At 39.5% G+C, this 14,888-nt stretch overlaps 1 protein-coding gene across 5 annotated transcripts in view; it reads right to left on the bottom strand.

Moving 5' to 3' along the window:
- Positions 1 to 14,888, bottom strand: part of COL14A1 (collagen type XIV alpha 1 chain) — a 171,992-nt gene that overhangs the window by 92,193 nt on the left and 64,911 nt on the right. For all 5 annotated transcript variants that reach the window (XM_067530837.1, XM_067530848.1, XM_067530857.1 and 2 more), the window contains 6 exons: positions 13,837 to 13,976; positions 12,288 to 12,414; positions 10,768 to 10,907; positions 7,085 to 7,217; positions 3,410 to 3,481; positions 2,575 to 2,717 (listed from right to left, as the gene is read on the bottom strand). In XM_067530837.1, the coding sequence (XP_067386938.1) occupies positions 2,575 to 2,717; positions 3,410 to 3,481; positions 7,085 to 7,217; positions 10,768 to 10,907; positions 12,288 to 12,414; positions 13,837 to 13,976 (755 nt within the window). The remainder of the gene's footprint in view (positions 1 to 2,574; positions 2,718 to 3,409; positions 3,482 to 7,084; positions 7,218 to 10,767; positions 10,908 to 12,287; positions 12,415 to 13,836; positions 13,977 to 14,888) is intronic.

The raw sequence follows: 14,888 nt of genomic DNA, 5'->3' as shown, positions 1-14,888 counted from the left end.
ATCCAGTATGTCCAATACAATTTCCCACTGACATAAATAGGAGTGAGCTGCATGACTCAGAACTCCATCAGATTATAAAAAGTGAGTGAAAGAAACTCGTACATGAAATAACACTTTTACTTTGTGAAGTAATAATTTGGAAGCAGAAACTTGAATTATACATTTTGCTCTATTTATTGTAGGTTAGGCCCAAATTTAATACTTGACTTCAGTGGGAAACAGGTGTACGTTATTGACAGGGCCAGATTTACACCTTATATGCCCCTAGGCACAGCATCTTCAGCACCCCCCGCTGTCTACAGCTGACCTTTGTGTTTTCTGCGGGGGTGGGGAAGAGGGGTTGGGGTGACCAGCTGGGCTAGCTCCAGGCGAGGGAAACATGCTCACCCCTGGCCTCCAACTTCCAGCCTGGCCAGGGGGTAGGACCTCAGGGGAAGAGGAGGAGCAGGGCAGTTGGGCCTCAGGAGAGAAAAGGAGGAGCAGGGGGCAGGATCAGAGCTTCGGCGCTTGTGTGGGGCCCCCAAATCGGCCAGGGCCCCTGGGCATGGGCTCCGTCACCTCATGGAGCAATCCACCACTGTTTAGGTGCCCCTAGAATGCAGGTGTCTACTGTGCCTAACTGGAAATCCAGCCCTGAGTATTGACAAAACCCAAGTGTTCAAAAATCATTGGTCAAGACTCCCAATATTATGAAACTGGCTCAAAAGTCATGAGATTTTAAAAATAATAAATTTGGGTTCTTTCTGTATCCTGGTTTTTGAACCTTTAGTGTTCACTCTTTCAAGCTTTTGCCCATAACCATGAGGGTTAGAAACTTACATTCCGTTAAAAATTAAAGGTGAAAATCTCTTGTATTCATATGACTCCAGGAAATGAGGCTTTAAGAAAAATACCAAATATTGCAAGACTGGAGTTGACAACACTAGGTGTAAAGCACATCTTAAAATCAGACCATTCTTACTGAGATGTCCAATAGAGATTCAGATGTGCCTATCCTAAGCACCCAAGTTTGAAAGTGTTATCCTTACTATGATCCCAATCCATGAGTATTGTGACAAACTGGGAGCTACTCTACAATAATTTATGAACACTGTACATCAACCTGATTATTGGGATGTTTACTACATGAATACATTGGTTTAGTTTAATAGGGAACTGTTGAGGAGAAAAGGCTGGAAAGAATGGCTCAAGTCTAGCCACTTTTCCTCAAATCTTTGAGGGTTGTTAAGGAACAATGCCAGGACAGGCAAAGGCCCAGGAACACAGGAGATCAAAAGAACTCTGGCAGGTTTAAAAAAGGGACTGGAGAAAGAGAGAGAGATGTAGGTGTTCAGGGGAACCAGACGGAGACACAGACACCCACTGCGGTACCTGAAGAAGTTAAGCCTGTAGGCTTATCATGAGGGGATGGGAAGACCTTAGGTAAGATAGACATGCGTGCAGACTGTCTGCTGTTTAAAACTCCTTTTTCTCTATAAGCCTTGCCCCTCCTGCAAAATGAACAATACTTGGCATTTCAAAAGGCTGTTTTGGCTTTATACCAGTCACAGGTGTCAGGAACCCAACTGCCCCTAGGCTTGGTTGCCTAGCAACCCAATAAGCTCAGCTGGGCCCAATGAACCCTCACTAAGTGACTGTGCTCCCAGATTGTTCAGAAGGGCCAACAGACCATCATTTACGCCCTGTAGCAAAAACAGCACAGTGGCTGCTTATTGTCTTCCACACCCACAGCTACGCCAGAACTGCTTCCTGTCCAGTCCTTGCTCTGGGCCTTGTCTGCTCTGCTCCAGCCCTAGTTCCTGCCTACATTTGAACTAACTCCTGGCTCTGACCATTGCCCTGTCTCCTGACCAGCCCTCTGGTTCTGCCCTCTGATTCTCCTCTGACCGTTAGGCCAAACTCCTGCTCCAACCACTAGGTTGCCCTGCCTACATCTCAGTGTGTGTGACAACAGGATCCAAAAGGGAAGAACTGCAGGTCCCTGAACTCAATCAAGACTGCTGGGTGAGCACAGTTAGTACACAAATAGCCCAGGGCCCAGCCTCAGAGCGAGAGAACTGCAAAATTCCACCCCAGAAGAGGTGAAAGCATGAGGCCTGAGAGGGTGCACTCAGAGACAAGAAAGGGGACAGAGGTGCAGCTAGCCCAGCAGCCACGAAAACACGTGTGTTTCTGAAACGTGTGTTACAAAGATTGAGGCCTGTCATAGCACAATCAAGAATAGTAGCAGTTAAGCATCAATTAACCTAAAAGTTTAACCCAAACTTTAAAATCCAGTGTCTTTAGTCAGTTAGGCCCTGATCCTCCATTTGTCAGTGCACAGGTGGATTGCTGCACTGCATGGAGCCCCATTAGCTTGAACAAGGTTCTGCACAGACACAGCAGTCTGCCTGCATTGCGTCAATTGCAGGATTAGAGACCTAGAGTCCAATTCTGCAGCCATTCCATACACAGATCATCTACTGACTTTGATGTAGGATATGTGCAGGATTAGGCTCTTGGTTAATATTATATAAGCTTTCGGAGATCCTATTTAACTATACAAACCAAAAAAATTATAGAGACCATTCTTACCACTTCCTCAGCACGATCACCTTTACTGGTGAGGTAGGTCACTCTGAATTGGTGAACGTTGTAGTCTGAAATGTCCCATTTCACTCTCAAGCTTGATGTGGTTTCATCCTCTATAACAAGGTTTCTGATTCCTGTTCGAAAAACTAAAAAACAAAACAAAAGTAACTCAAAAGAATATTTCACAGATCCAATTTAAAACATCTCTTTTGAAGTGTGTCACTCTATAACATTTTGTATTGTCACTAAATAACAACAGGTCCCACCCCATTTCTACTGAAATAATTGTGGGGGTTTACCATGGATTTCAATAGGAGCAGATATGAGCCCAAAAATGCTACCAGGAATGAAGGGATACTGATCTTAAGGAGCAATAAATATTATATAAATGCCCCCTATTGTTTCATTTATTTATGACTCCTATCCTTGGCTCTCTAGGGCTTTTGGAATAATTAAGCCTGTACAAAAGCTCAGTTTGCTATAGAAAACATTATGATAGACAGGAAGCCTGTAGATACTTAGAAGCAAAGTGTCTGATTCAAGAAAACAATGAGATTTGTTTAAATCTGATTTAAACAACGAGAGTCCTGTAGCACTTTAAAGACTAACAAATTTAATTTCTGTAGGCATAAGCTTTCGTGGGCTGTTACCCACTTCGTCGCCCATGAAAGCTTATGCCTGCAGAAATTAAATTTCTTAGTCTTTAATGTGCTACAGGACTCTCGTTGTTTTTGCTGTATACAGACTACACGGCTACCCCTCTGGAACTTTAGATCTGGTTCGTATGTGGGGCCTAAAACACTTTAGCGTACATTTTATTGACATTCATTTCTTTTACCTGCTGTTGTGGGTCTGGAGGTCACAATGCTACTAGTAGCAGTGCTGGTAGACACTGTGGTGGTCCTTGCAACTGAAAAATAATACTCTATTCATTAACATTTCAGAAAGACCCGGAAGCCATTTGTGTATTCTTTTAATGCCAATTATGGAAATATTATCTGCTATTTATAACTATGACCATGATTCTACATATCCTTATATATCCACTTAATTTTAAGTAAATGAGTAATTTCACTGAAGTCAATAAAACTACTGACATGCTTAAAACTATGCTTAAAAATGCTTAAAACTAAGCATGTATCTAAGTGTTTGCAGGATCACTACTTATTTCCACAGATACATATATAAATATCACTGTCAAATAAAAGTAAAATATTATCTCTCTTGCTTCTAATTTAACTAGGACATACATATCACTTTCTACTTTCACTGTTTCATTTTCTTAAGAATATCTTCTTATTAATTGAATTTAGTGTTCTTGGGAGGTGCTGAATGGACATTCCTGAAGTCTGAAATCTTCTAATAATTTAAATGACAGGTGGCAGCAATGCAAGCTTAACCACACAACACCTCCAATATGCCCCAATCCTGAGCTGTTAGGATTCATAGATTCACCCAGTAATCTCTGCATCAAGCCCATTATGATGCTGGCAGGCCAGGTGCTAGCTCTTGCCAAGGCTGCAGACATTAGCTAAGAACTGACAAACTCATAGCTGGAGTCCAGACCAGTTCACTTATGTGTTAGTGTTACTCAAAACAGGTATTAGTCTTATAAGACTGTATTTAGTGTTTAAACTATAGAATGTTTCTAAGTTGCTGCATGCATTAATCTTATTTGTGATATCTGTATTCCATGCTATAAAGAAATATGTAAGTTTTGCTTCATAACTTTAAAAATGTTTGGTCTATAAAAATCAGATGGGCTATCAAGGAACATCACAATACAAAAGATTGGTTAATGAACCTATTGCACCTTGGAAATGCTACATGCAAGGAAGCTCTTCCTATGAACTTGGAGGCTGAATGAAAGGAATAAAACAAACATACAGCAACATTTTCCATCTTTTTGCTATTCAAACTCTCACAGGGCCAGAGGCACCAAACCAAAGCCAGAGATTCCGAGGGTCTACCTTCTGGATCCGCCCTGAAAGATACTTTGAACTGACAGATCACTACAACTCTGTCTTAAGATTTAGATTGGAACTCATTTGTATATATGCTTGCTTGCTTTAACCTGTAAATAACCCTCATTTCTTTTTCCTAGTTAAGAAACCTTTAGATATTTTATTACAGGATTGTCTTTGGTGTAAGATGGAGGGTACCAGTTGATCTGGGGTAAGTGACTGGTTTCTTGGGACTAAAAGCAACCTGAATATTGTGTGAGTTTTAGTTTATCACAAAGTCCAGTTTGTCTGGGTGGCAAGATAGACTGGGGAGTCTAAGGAGACTGTCTTTGACTCCATGGTAAGACTGTTATAGTGATACAGGAGTTCACATTTGTTACTGGCTTGGTAAAATCTAATTATAGAACATGCCACCAGTTTGGGGTATCTGCCTTGTTTTTGACAGTCTGCCCTAAGGTAGGCACGCACAGTTATGAGCCGCTCCAGACAGCAACACCCTTAATTTCTGTTTGAACAGTAGAAAGACATTGAGAAAGACAATGATTTAAAGTCTTCTTCCCTTGCTAAATTGTTCCAATGGTTAATTATCCTCACTGTTAAAAATCTGCACCTTATTTCTGGTCTGAATTTGTCTAGCTTCAGGTTCCAAATGCCACTAGAATCACTGAGAGTGGTAAGAGAGTAGGCCAGATTTCATGCCCATTCTTATCTTTGATCTGTCTGCTGAAATAATTTCCAGCAAAGGTAACAAATTACATTGTGGTTGCTATACACAGTGTAGTCATAGCCATGTCAGTCTCAGAACATTAGAGAGACAGACAAGCTTTTGAGCCCCACAGAGCTAAACATAATAACAACAGCAGTACTGATATGAGGACTCCTTGCATGGGAATGGACTTCATGCCTAAATAATGGCGGCAGGATCAAGCTGAAGTTTACTAAATATATATGTATGCCTTGATTTGAGTCAAATACATATTCCTGTTTGCAACTGGAAATACAGTTTCACTTACTTAACCAAGTCACTGCCCCCAAAAGAAAAGAAAATGTTTGTAAAAGTCCAAAGAATGTTATCTGATGATTTTTTGCATTTTCTTAATAGGCAAAAGAAACAAAAAGGATACACACCAATTCACACCTTACATATGTAATGCAACACTATCCTATGCTAGTTTTCAGCAGTGATTCATAGTGATATCACCTTTATACGGTTGGTCAAAAAATTAAGTCATCTTGCCCTCTAATAAATCTGTTTTATCTGCCAGAAAAAAAATGTGCAAGTTCCTTTACTCTTCTTTCGTAAGGGCTTTATTTAGCACAAAACCCCCATATCCTCCCATTAAAATCACAGAAGACTGATCTCTTAGAAACAATGCACAGTGGCCCATGAATATACATTTTTCATGTTCAGAGATGTCTGCTGCAAAAAAAAGGGGCTTTGTTAAGATGAACATAATTTAGAGACTCTGCCTGATTTCGCAGGCCTAAAAATAGCTTGTACATTGCCCCAGAAGTAGAGGTTTTTAAACTTTCAGAATAAATCCATCTTAGAGATGGGTAAGAAAGGGAAGTCCTGATTAGACACAAGGGTGGCCAGGTAAAAGAAAGAGAGACTGAAGTAAAGGAAGGTGGAAAAGATAGACAGAGACACAGAGACAGATCAGGAAAGAAAGAAATGAATGGAGACACAGACAGAGAGACAGACAGATGGAGGCTGTCAGGGCAATGTTCACATTTCAGAATGGGAGTCTAGTCAATATTTTTTTCAGGTACAGAAAAGTACACCTAAATATGGATTTAATGTAGGTGCTGGTTTGATTCAGCAATTCATCTTAGTTCAGCAAAGCACTTTTAAGTTAAGCATGTCCTTCTTTGCTGCATAGGGATGGACTTAAACATGTGCTTAAATGCCTACATGAAGAAGAGACTTGAAACACCCAAATTGGAAATGTTGAATACAACGTCCACTCTAAGCCAACATGTTAGATTTGTATGGTTTCTTCCAACTTCAATGACAGTTGCACAGGCACTGATGTCAACATACAGGGCCAGATCCTGAGCTGGTGTAAATCACTGCAACTCCACTGACTTCAATTACATTAAAAAATGTGTGGATGAGAAAGATGTATATTAAATGTCGAATATTTCCAGTTATGTTTTTGAAAAGTGTTTAAATTAAAATATTTTCATTCCAAGACTAAATCTAATATGGCTTCTAATTAAGTATTCTGCCTCCAGACTAAATATTGACACCTAGGACCAAAGAATATTAAATAATCTCTGAGCCAAAGATGTATAGCCAGATACAGTCTAATATTACCTAAACTGGGAATGCAGCCAAAACTTCTTTCCAGGCTGGATGCCATTTACCACACAATATTAAATAAAAGCACAAAATATGTGTCTCCAAAGCCTTGATGATAAATCATTGTATTTTTCAGTAGTAGAAGCTACCCAGTGGACAAGCTATATTTTAAACATAAGCTTACATTATACTTAAAAGTATATAAAGCTCTTTAAAATGACACAACCATTAGTTTTTGTCTTACGTGTAGTTCCAAGAACAGCAACAACATCACTTTCACTTTCATCACTGTAAACTGCCACCAAAGAAACTTCATATTCCGTGTTGGATAACAAACCCTCAACAACATGCGAGTCCTTGTCTCCATGTAAGACAACCTAAAAAACAGAGCAATATCTAGAAAGACCGTTTCTCATTTTTTACTGTTGTATCAGATTAACTTTTTAAAAACTTTATTGAATTATAAACTACTCACTAATAATTTGTTCAGTCTGTAAAGTTAAGGCCAGTTTTATTGTTCTGCCATGTAACCTCATACTATAACCCACACAAATAACGTTAGCTTACAGTTAAGGCTGATCAAGTTCATTTCATTTAAAAGCAATCACTAAAACTCAAGGAACTGACCCTCAGAGGCCTAATTCAAACATCATAATACCCGAACACATTACTCAACTCAGCAGCATTGTGACACAGACCCTTTTGAATCCAAAGAACAACCGCCCACAATGCACACATCCAGTTCCTCAATGCTTCATTAATCTCAGAATGTTAGCTCTAACCCCTGCAAAATGAAGGTAATTTACCAGTACACGTACTTGTAGTTGAAAAGCCAAGAATGTGTTATTACAGACTAAGAAAATATCAAGTTAGAGTCAAGATTGTGAATTTTAGGAAAGGAATGGTTTGTAGGATGGAACTGAAAGGTAGTTTTTATTGCTGAGCTGAAGACTATGAGAGCGTGTCTGGATATGATGCTGTGTGGCTGGGAAAGCAAGGATCGTCTTAAATGGTGATTTCCTTTATTTTGAGTGATAGCATTGGCCGGAAATGCATTTGAGCAACATTAACTATATGATAAAGTTTTTGTATGGGGATTTCCCTGTTTCTTTACAAATAAAATAGGGCAGATCGGTGCCTGGAGGAGGATGCAGGGGGACTGTAAGATGGAGAGGGTTGCACAAGGGGAAGTGAGGAGTTGTTCTGGTAAACTGGGTTGGCAAGAGGGTTTGGGAAGGTGTGTTTAGGCCACACTGCAAATATTTATGTGACTTTATCTGAGGCAACAGTGGCAGGCTTTTAGGGATGGACACCCATCTTATCATTTGAAGAGAAACAAAAAACCAACCCGATAATGAGAACCAAGCAAAGCAGGAAGCTGTTTATTCAGCATACAGTGGTTTTGGAGCACTCAGTCAGTATAAGTAGCGCAGTATACTTTATTCTGTGCATAAAGACATGCTGCAGTGTGAATGTTACTTAAACAAAAAGGCTCAGGTTCAGGAAAAATTTGCTGTAGTGGCTAGTGGCTCACAGAAGCATCATAGATTTCTTGGGCTCTGCAGAAATGGAGACTGTTCCCAGTTCACCAGGGGATGGGTCTGGTCTTCTGCAGCTACAGGATGCAGAAGCAGCACCCTCCACAACACACTTTTTGGCACAGATATTTTTGGGCAAAATTCAGACACAAGTCTGAGTGAGTCTACATGGAGTCTAAACTGGTGTAACTTCCAGCTCCCTTCTAGCACCCCAATATGCATGTCAAACCATCTTAGACACCCAGGACCCACATGGACTTACTAACTTACATATGACTCACAACACTTACCAATGTGTAATTTACACCACCTGTACACACACATGTAAGCACACACACAGGACCATTGAGCCTAAAAGAACTTCAGGCAGTCTATGTTGGTGTAACTAACAAGCCAAAGAGCCAGAAGAGAGGAATGTAACAAGAAAATCAACCAACATGAGGGTATAATAATGTGTACCCCCTATTCTAACATACACATAAAAAGCTATCCTTGAACATTCACATTTTAAAATCTTATTCCAGCTCTTTGGATAAATTACACCGGCCTAGATTCTGTTACAGATTGGCAGAGTTGGCGTAAGTAGGCCTAATTTACAAAACCTTACGCACCACTCTCTGAATTTGACTCCATGACTCTACCCGGTTAAATGACAACAGCTCTCTGGAACGATGGTGGGTGTGCCATATTACTGCATGCCTGATAAGGCAGCTGGGGAAGAAGTTTAAAGATGCAGCAGCCTGGAGATATTGTGCTGTCCCTGGCCTGACCCCATTACAGACATCAACTGAGGAGAACAAGAATGGAGCCTGGGTATTTTTAATATTTTAAAATATAAAAATATCGGCACCCTCCAGCATTTTCCAGTGAATGAACCATTCTGCCTGATGGGAGGGGCCCCCAGAACCACAGATATTTCATGATATTTTTATAAATCTATAGTAATACATAGTGCTTTAAAAATAATACAAGGACAATAAAAAGCCTCATTCCAAAACACACACACACCAGTCAAAGAGACTCCTTGGCAACTCATTTTCAGGGAAGGTACTTAAAATGAAAATAGTAAAAAGTCAGTTCAGGAAAAGGGGAATTTTAACGCATATCATGTGCAGGGGAATTCCAGCAGGTGACAGGCTTAACAACTACCTCTCTTGCAAATTCTTTTTTTGCTTGCTTACCCTCCAAATTCATCTCATCATCTATACGAGAGTCTCCTGCCAGGTGTGAGAAGACAGAAATAGGGCTAGGCTATTTTCCAGAAAAGCCCCAGATTCACCACACTAGTAGGACTGAGTCCTATTCACACTGCTCCTTCTCTGCTCCAGATGAGGAAGAAACGTTGCACAAAACCCAAATCTGGCAATGTTTCATCCTCCCTTGCAGATGGCACTGTGCACAGAGCGATGGTTTAGGGATGTTCTCCCCCTCTACAAGGGAATCACCGGCAGATAAAGGACAGGAATGGGAATGGGGTGGGCACGTGGAGGATCATATCAATGAGTAGAAAAATGTAGGGACAAAGGATGAATGAGAAAAGAGGAAGTGGTGAAAAACTGGGCAAACAGTGAATAGAGAAAATGTGATGGAGAGAGAATTGGACTGAGAGTGGTGAAAGGTATAGATAGACAAAGGTTAAAAATATGAGCAGAAAGGATAAATAAAGAAAAAATGTTGAACTAGAGAACGAACCAAAACATTTTAAAAGGATGAAAACCATTTTAAAATGTTGCCCAAGGAACAGCACAGCCATAGGAAACAGATGCATGATGATCTAGAGCTAAAAGTAGAGCACTGGGAGAGAAAAGGGAAAGAGGAGAAACAGAAATAAAGGATGCCGCTGTAATTTATTAATTTTTTTAATGGTGTGTAAACTTTGTTTGTTAAATGTTTTGAATCTATGGTTTGATAGGTGGTTTTACTGTTTCCAATTTATTAAACAAATCCAGAACGCGTTCTCCTCCTTTTGCTAGGTATGTCATCCCCCAGCTCCTGTGGAGTGATCATTTTGGTTTACCTTCATTTTTTTCACTGGAAAGAGAAAGAATTTGTGCATCCCATGAATTGGGAGTAGCAGAGAATGGCAAAGCAGATTCTATGGTGATTGATGTATTAGAAATTAGATAGCTAATTTCCATGAGTTTTCTTCCCGCAGGGCCTATCCATAAAGAAAGGCTGAAACATTGGTTCAGTTTAATTTTGGAGGGCTTCATGATTAGCCAGGCTGTCCTCTGAATAAGTCAAGCTGCCACACATCAGATCACTGGAATTTGCTTTGCTTAGTTGACAATATATTTTCTGTATTTTTGGTTCTCCCAGGGTGGAATGTATTCCCTTTTCCATTTGTGAAGTATCCATACCAGGCCCTGGGAGAGTCAAAAAAACTCACCTCTTCAGGTGCACCCCCATTCAGTGGGATCCAGGCCAATCTGTAGAGGGAAATATCAGAGGACATGGGCTTCCAATTGACTCTAAAATGATCTGTTGAGACTTCATCTATTTCCAAATACTGTGGGGCTGGAACTTTTTCTGCAAAACAATGCCATGCAAAAGAAAAAGAAGAGTAAATTAAAAATTGTAAATATCTTAAAACTATACAAAATGATGATGTTCAACAAGCCCTTTGTGGGCTGTAATACCTTGGTCTCCTTTCAGTTGTTGGGTTTAGTGTGCAGGTGCGGGGCGGTGTTGGTGGCCTGTGATATACAGGAGGTCAGACTAGATGATCTAGTGAGTCTGTTATTAATTATATTACAAGTGTGCTTAGAAGCCCCAACCAAGATCAAGACGCTATTGTGCTAGGTATCATACATACACAACACAGTTCCTGCCCCCAAATGGCTCACAGTCCAGATAGGCAGAGCAGGCAAAGAGTAGGGAGAAAGGAAAATGTATTGGTATTATTGTTTTATGAAAACATTACTTTGCACAGAAAAGGTACTTAAGGTACATGTACATAGCAACAAAACAAAAATCCCCACAGCAATGAGACGTCTGGGTTGCCAGACTTTGGCGCTGCAGAGTTAAAAATACCTGTGTAGATGTTCAGGCTCAGGCAGGAACCTGAGCTCTGAACCTGCGATGGTTGAGGGCCTCAGAACCCAGGCACCAGCCCAAGCCAGAATATCTAGGCTGCTATTTTTAGCAGACTCAAACTCTGAGACCCACTGCTGCGAGTTTTTTTTTTTTTTGGCTGTGTAGACATACCCTTAGTTAACAGTGCCAGCAACACTGGATTTTCTTGCCCTCTAAATTGATTCCTGATAGTACTGCTGTTTAGAGACCACATTTCTGTATCACAGCACAGTGGAGAGAGCACACAAATCTTGAAAGAGTAAAATCTGCCCCACGGCTGACAATGGGAGCCACAGCCATCCAGAGATGACAGCCTGAGGGGCGCCCCTCCTCCGGGATCCCCTGTAAGGAGAAGCTCCCTTTGCTGTCAGCCAGCTCCTGGGCCTCCCGCTGTCAGCTGGTGCCCAGGACTCCCACTGTCAGCTGGCCACCGGGGCTCCCATGGTACTAGAAAGGTAAGTTTCTAGCCTGCCTGATTGCAGTGGGACTGTGATCTGAGAGCACGTTAAAGGCTCAGAAACTGGAATGGAAATAAAGAGAACCCACATTTCATTAAAAAAAATCCTCATGATTTTTAAGCCAATCTCATGATTTTCCAATGGCAAGGGTTGGCAACACCGTATAATCTTAGTAGAGCATAACCTGACAGCAGAGATACTATCTGCCTACATTTTAGTGGTATAATCCTCTCAAAATGTCAAAATGAATAAAAAGCAAAAACATCCCAATATTCTGAAGTTGGAGAGTGTCAGCATTACTGATCTTGCTTTCCAGAAAAGTAAATGAATATTAAAGGTGCTCTTGGAAAGCCTTAAAAAATGTAATTAGACTTACTTGTGGTAAAGCTGCCAGTAAGCGGCTCAGATTGTCCTTCATCATAGAGGGAAAAAATGGCAACGGTATATTCTGTAAGGGGTTTCAGCCTTTCCAGGGTGTATGTTGAAATGCGATCAACTTCCACCTGAACAATGCATAATTTGTAATAGATACTGGTCATATGCTAGGAATACAGGAAACAAAACCCCTTTACGTTATCTGTGTCTGCAACTCGGCTGGCTAGTAATGACAGAGAATGCCATGCAATTATGGAAAGAGCCACAAATTATATGAAAAATTCACATTACAAATGAAGGTAAAGTCAAGGTAATCAAAACCTATTAAAAATGAGATAGTTTAGCTTGTAACAAACAAGAGGTAGGAAACTGGAGGAAGGGAGAATTAGAGAAGCCACAAGTATAAAGACATTTCTGACATATGAGCCCTTTATGTTTAATATTTGTCATAAAAAGATGTTTGGAGAGTTTTTCTAGCCGTGTTGGTCATAGGATATTAGAGAGACAAGGTGGTTGAGATAATATATTTTATGGGATCAACTTCTGATGGTGAAAGCTTGTCTCTTTCACCAACAGAACTTGGTCCAAAAAAAGATATTACTTCACCCCCTTGTCTCTCTAATAAAAAATGATGACAGTTTTCTTTGGTCTTTAGCCAGAGTACATTTAACATGGCATTATGGGGGACATAAACCCCAGAAAGCTGCATAAACTGGCTGTGTATCAGGCCAGATTAATCAGTGTCATGTCAGACCAGGGCACAAAGGATATGACACAAAACCAAAGCAAACTGGAAAGAATATGCCACCTATTTTATGAGCAAGAATAATAGCAGAATAACTAGATGGAGAAAAAACTATATATCACCACACATTACCAATTATGCTCTCACAATGCAAAGTATGCATATTATATTACTATGTATCTAAGATGTTCATATACCATGGTGATGAATGTAGACAGACATTAAAAGACCTTAGAGATGCCCAGATTATAAATAAACTACAGAATGGGGTTAAGTGAAGCTTAATTTATTGACAAATGTTAAAAGACATGGAAAAACTATTCATAACTTTGCCACCCATGAGTTACATTATCTTCCAAACGTGCAGATAACCTGTCTCAATTTAATATAGATACTTATCCCATCTGTAAGAAAGAACTGATAACTCTCAATAGTCGAAGCCACAGGCTAATGTCAGAAGGTTTTTATACGATGTCTTATTTGTACAGGATCTGGTTTGTTTATATGATTGGTCCCATTTACTATAATTATTTTATTTAAACATTTTAATATAGTCTGTCTGATTTTTGTATTTAAGATGTTTCATTCCATTTAGAGAGGCTGCTAATGGTACTTATGCTGGTGAAAGCTATAGGAAAGCTCTTCAGATTACAATGCAGATGTTGTCAGATTGGAAGATTTATATATGTTCCAGGCACAGAGTTTGAAAATTATAAGTAAATCTTTTGTTACAGCTTGAAAGATGTGATTTGGTTACAGAAATTACACTTAAAAATAGAAACATAGTATATTATTAGCTGCTTACCTCATTGGTTTCTGTCCCATCAGTCTTAACATACATAATACGATAACCATTTACTTTTTCAGAAGCAGGATCCCATGTTATCCTGGAAGTGCTGTATCCAATGTCTGAAAATCTCAAGTTCTTTGGTGGACTTAAAGGCACTTGAAAAAGAAATAGTGAACAGTCATGAAAATAATTCTGTCTTTTATTTGATCTATAAAGCACATTCTGTCTTGACAGTGAACATCAAACACTTCTGTTTTAAAAATTATATTATTATGCAATGACTGACAATCTTTTTTCTATAGCCCCTTACACCACCATTCAGGAGAATACTTAAGCACGTATTTAAATTTAAACAGCTATGTAGTGCCTTTGATTTCAACAGGTCTGTACATGTGCTTAAAATTAAGTATGTGATTAACTGCTTTGCTGAATCATAGGCTAAAGCACTGGCAGGTATAAAACCCATCATCAGTGTTGAATATTGAAATGAAAAGAAATAGAAGGGGGGGGAATCCTGCCCATTTGCTGGATAGTGGAGTTGGAATTTATGCTGTACAACATTTTCCCCACATATACATTTGGATTTGCACATTGATTTGTGTTAACTATATCTATGCTCCATGTGTTTGCTTTCCATGAATATTCCAAAAAATAAATTTGTTGACATGCGCTGTAATGGAAATGGCATCTTTTAAGTGAATATATGGCAATTTAAAAAGTCATCTAATCAAGAAAGAGACAATGCTGGTTGATGTATATAACTAACCACAAAGGGAATTGCAAGTGTTAAATGCAAATATACCATAACATTTCATATATAGAGAATATTTGATCTCAAAATTCATTTTTCAATATGTTTATGCTAGTGATGCTTAAACTCTCAAATGTTTGCAGAAAGTGACAACAAAAGGATTGCAAATATGGTAATTTCAAATGATTAGAGAAAACATTTCCATTATTCGTTCAGCTGTAGTTAACACCAAATTTCATTTAATAAATCCATTACCTTCATATTTTCCTAATGCAAGTTCAGCAGAATGGTAAATGCACACTGTAGATGTTCATAG

The sequence above is a fragment of the Emydura macquarii genome, unplaced genomic scaffold (assembly GCF_026122565.2).
Source record: "Emydura macquarii macquarii isolate MOO-44397 ecotype Brisbane River unplaced genomic scaffold, CSIRO-AGI_Emac_v2 contig_369, whole genome shotgun sequence".
In the NCBI taxonomy this organism is placed as follows: domain Eukaryota; kingdom Metazoa; phylum Chordata; order Testudines; family Chelidae; genus Emydura; species Emydura macquarii.
Note: the sequence above shows the minus strand (reverse complement) of the source record. Positions and strands in the feature narration are given on the sequence as shown.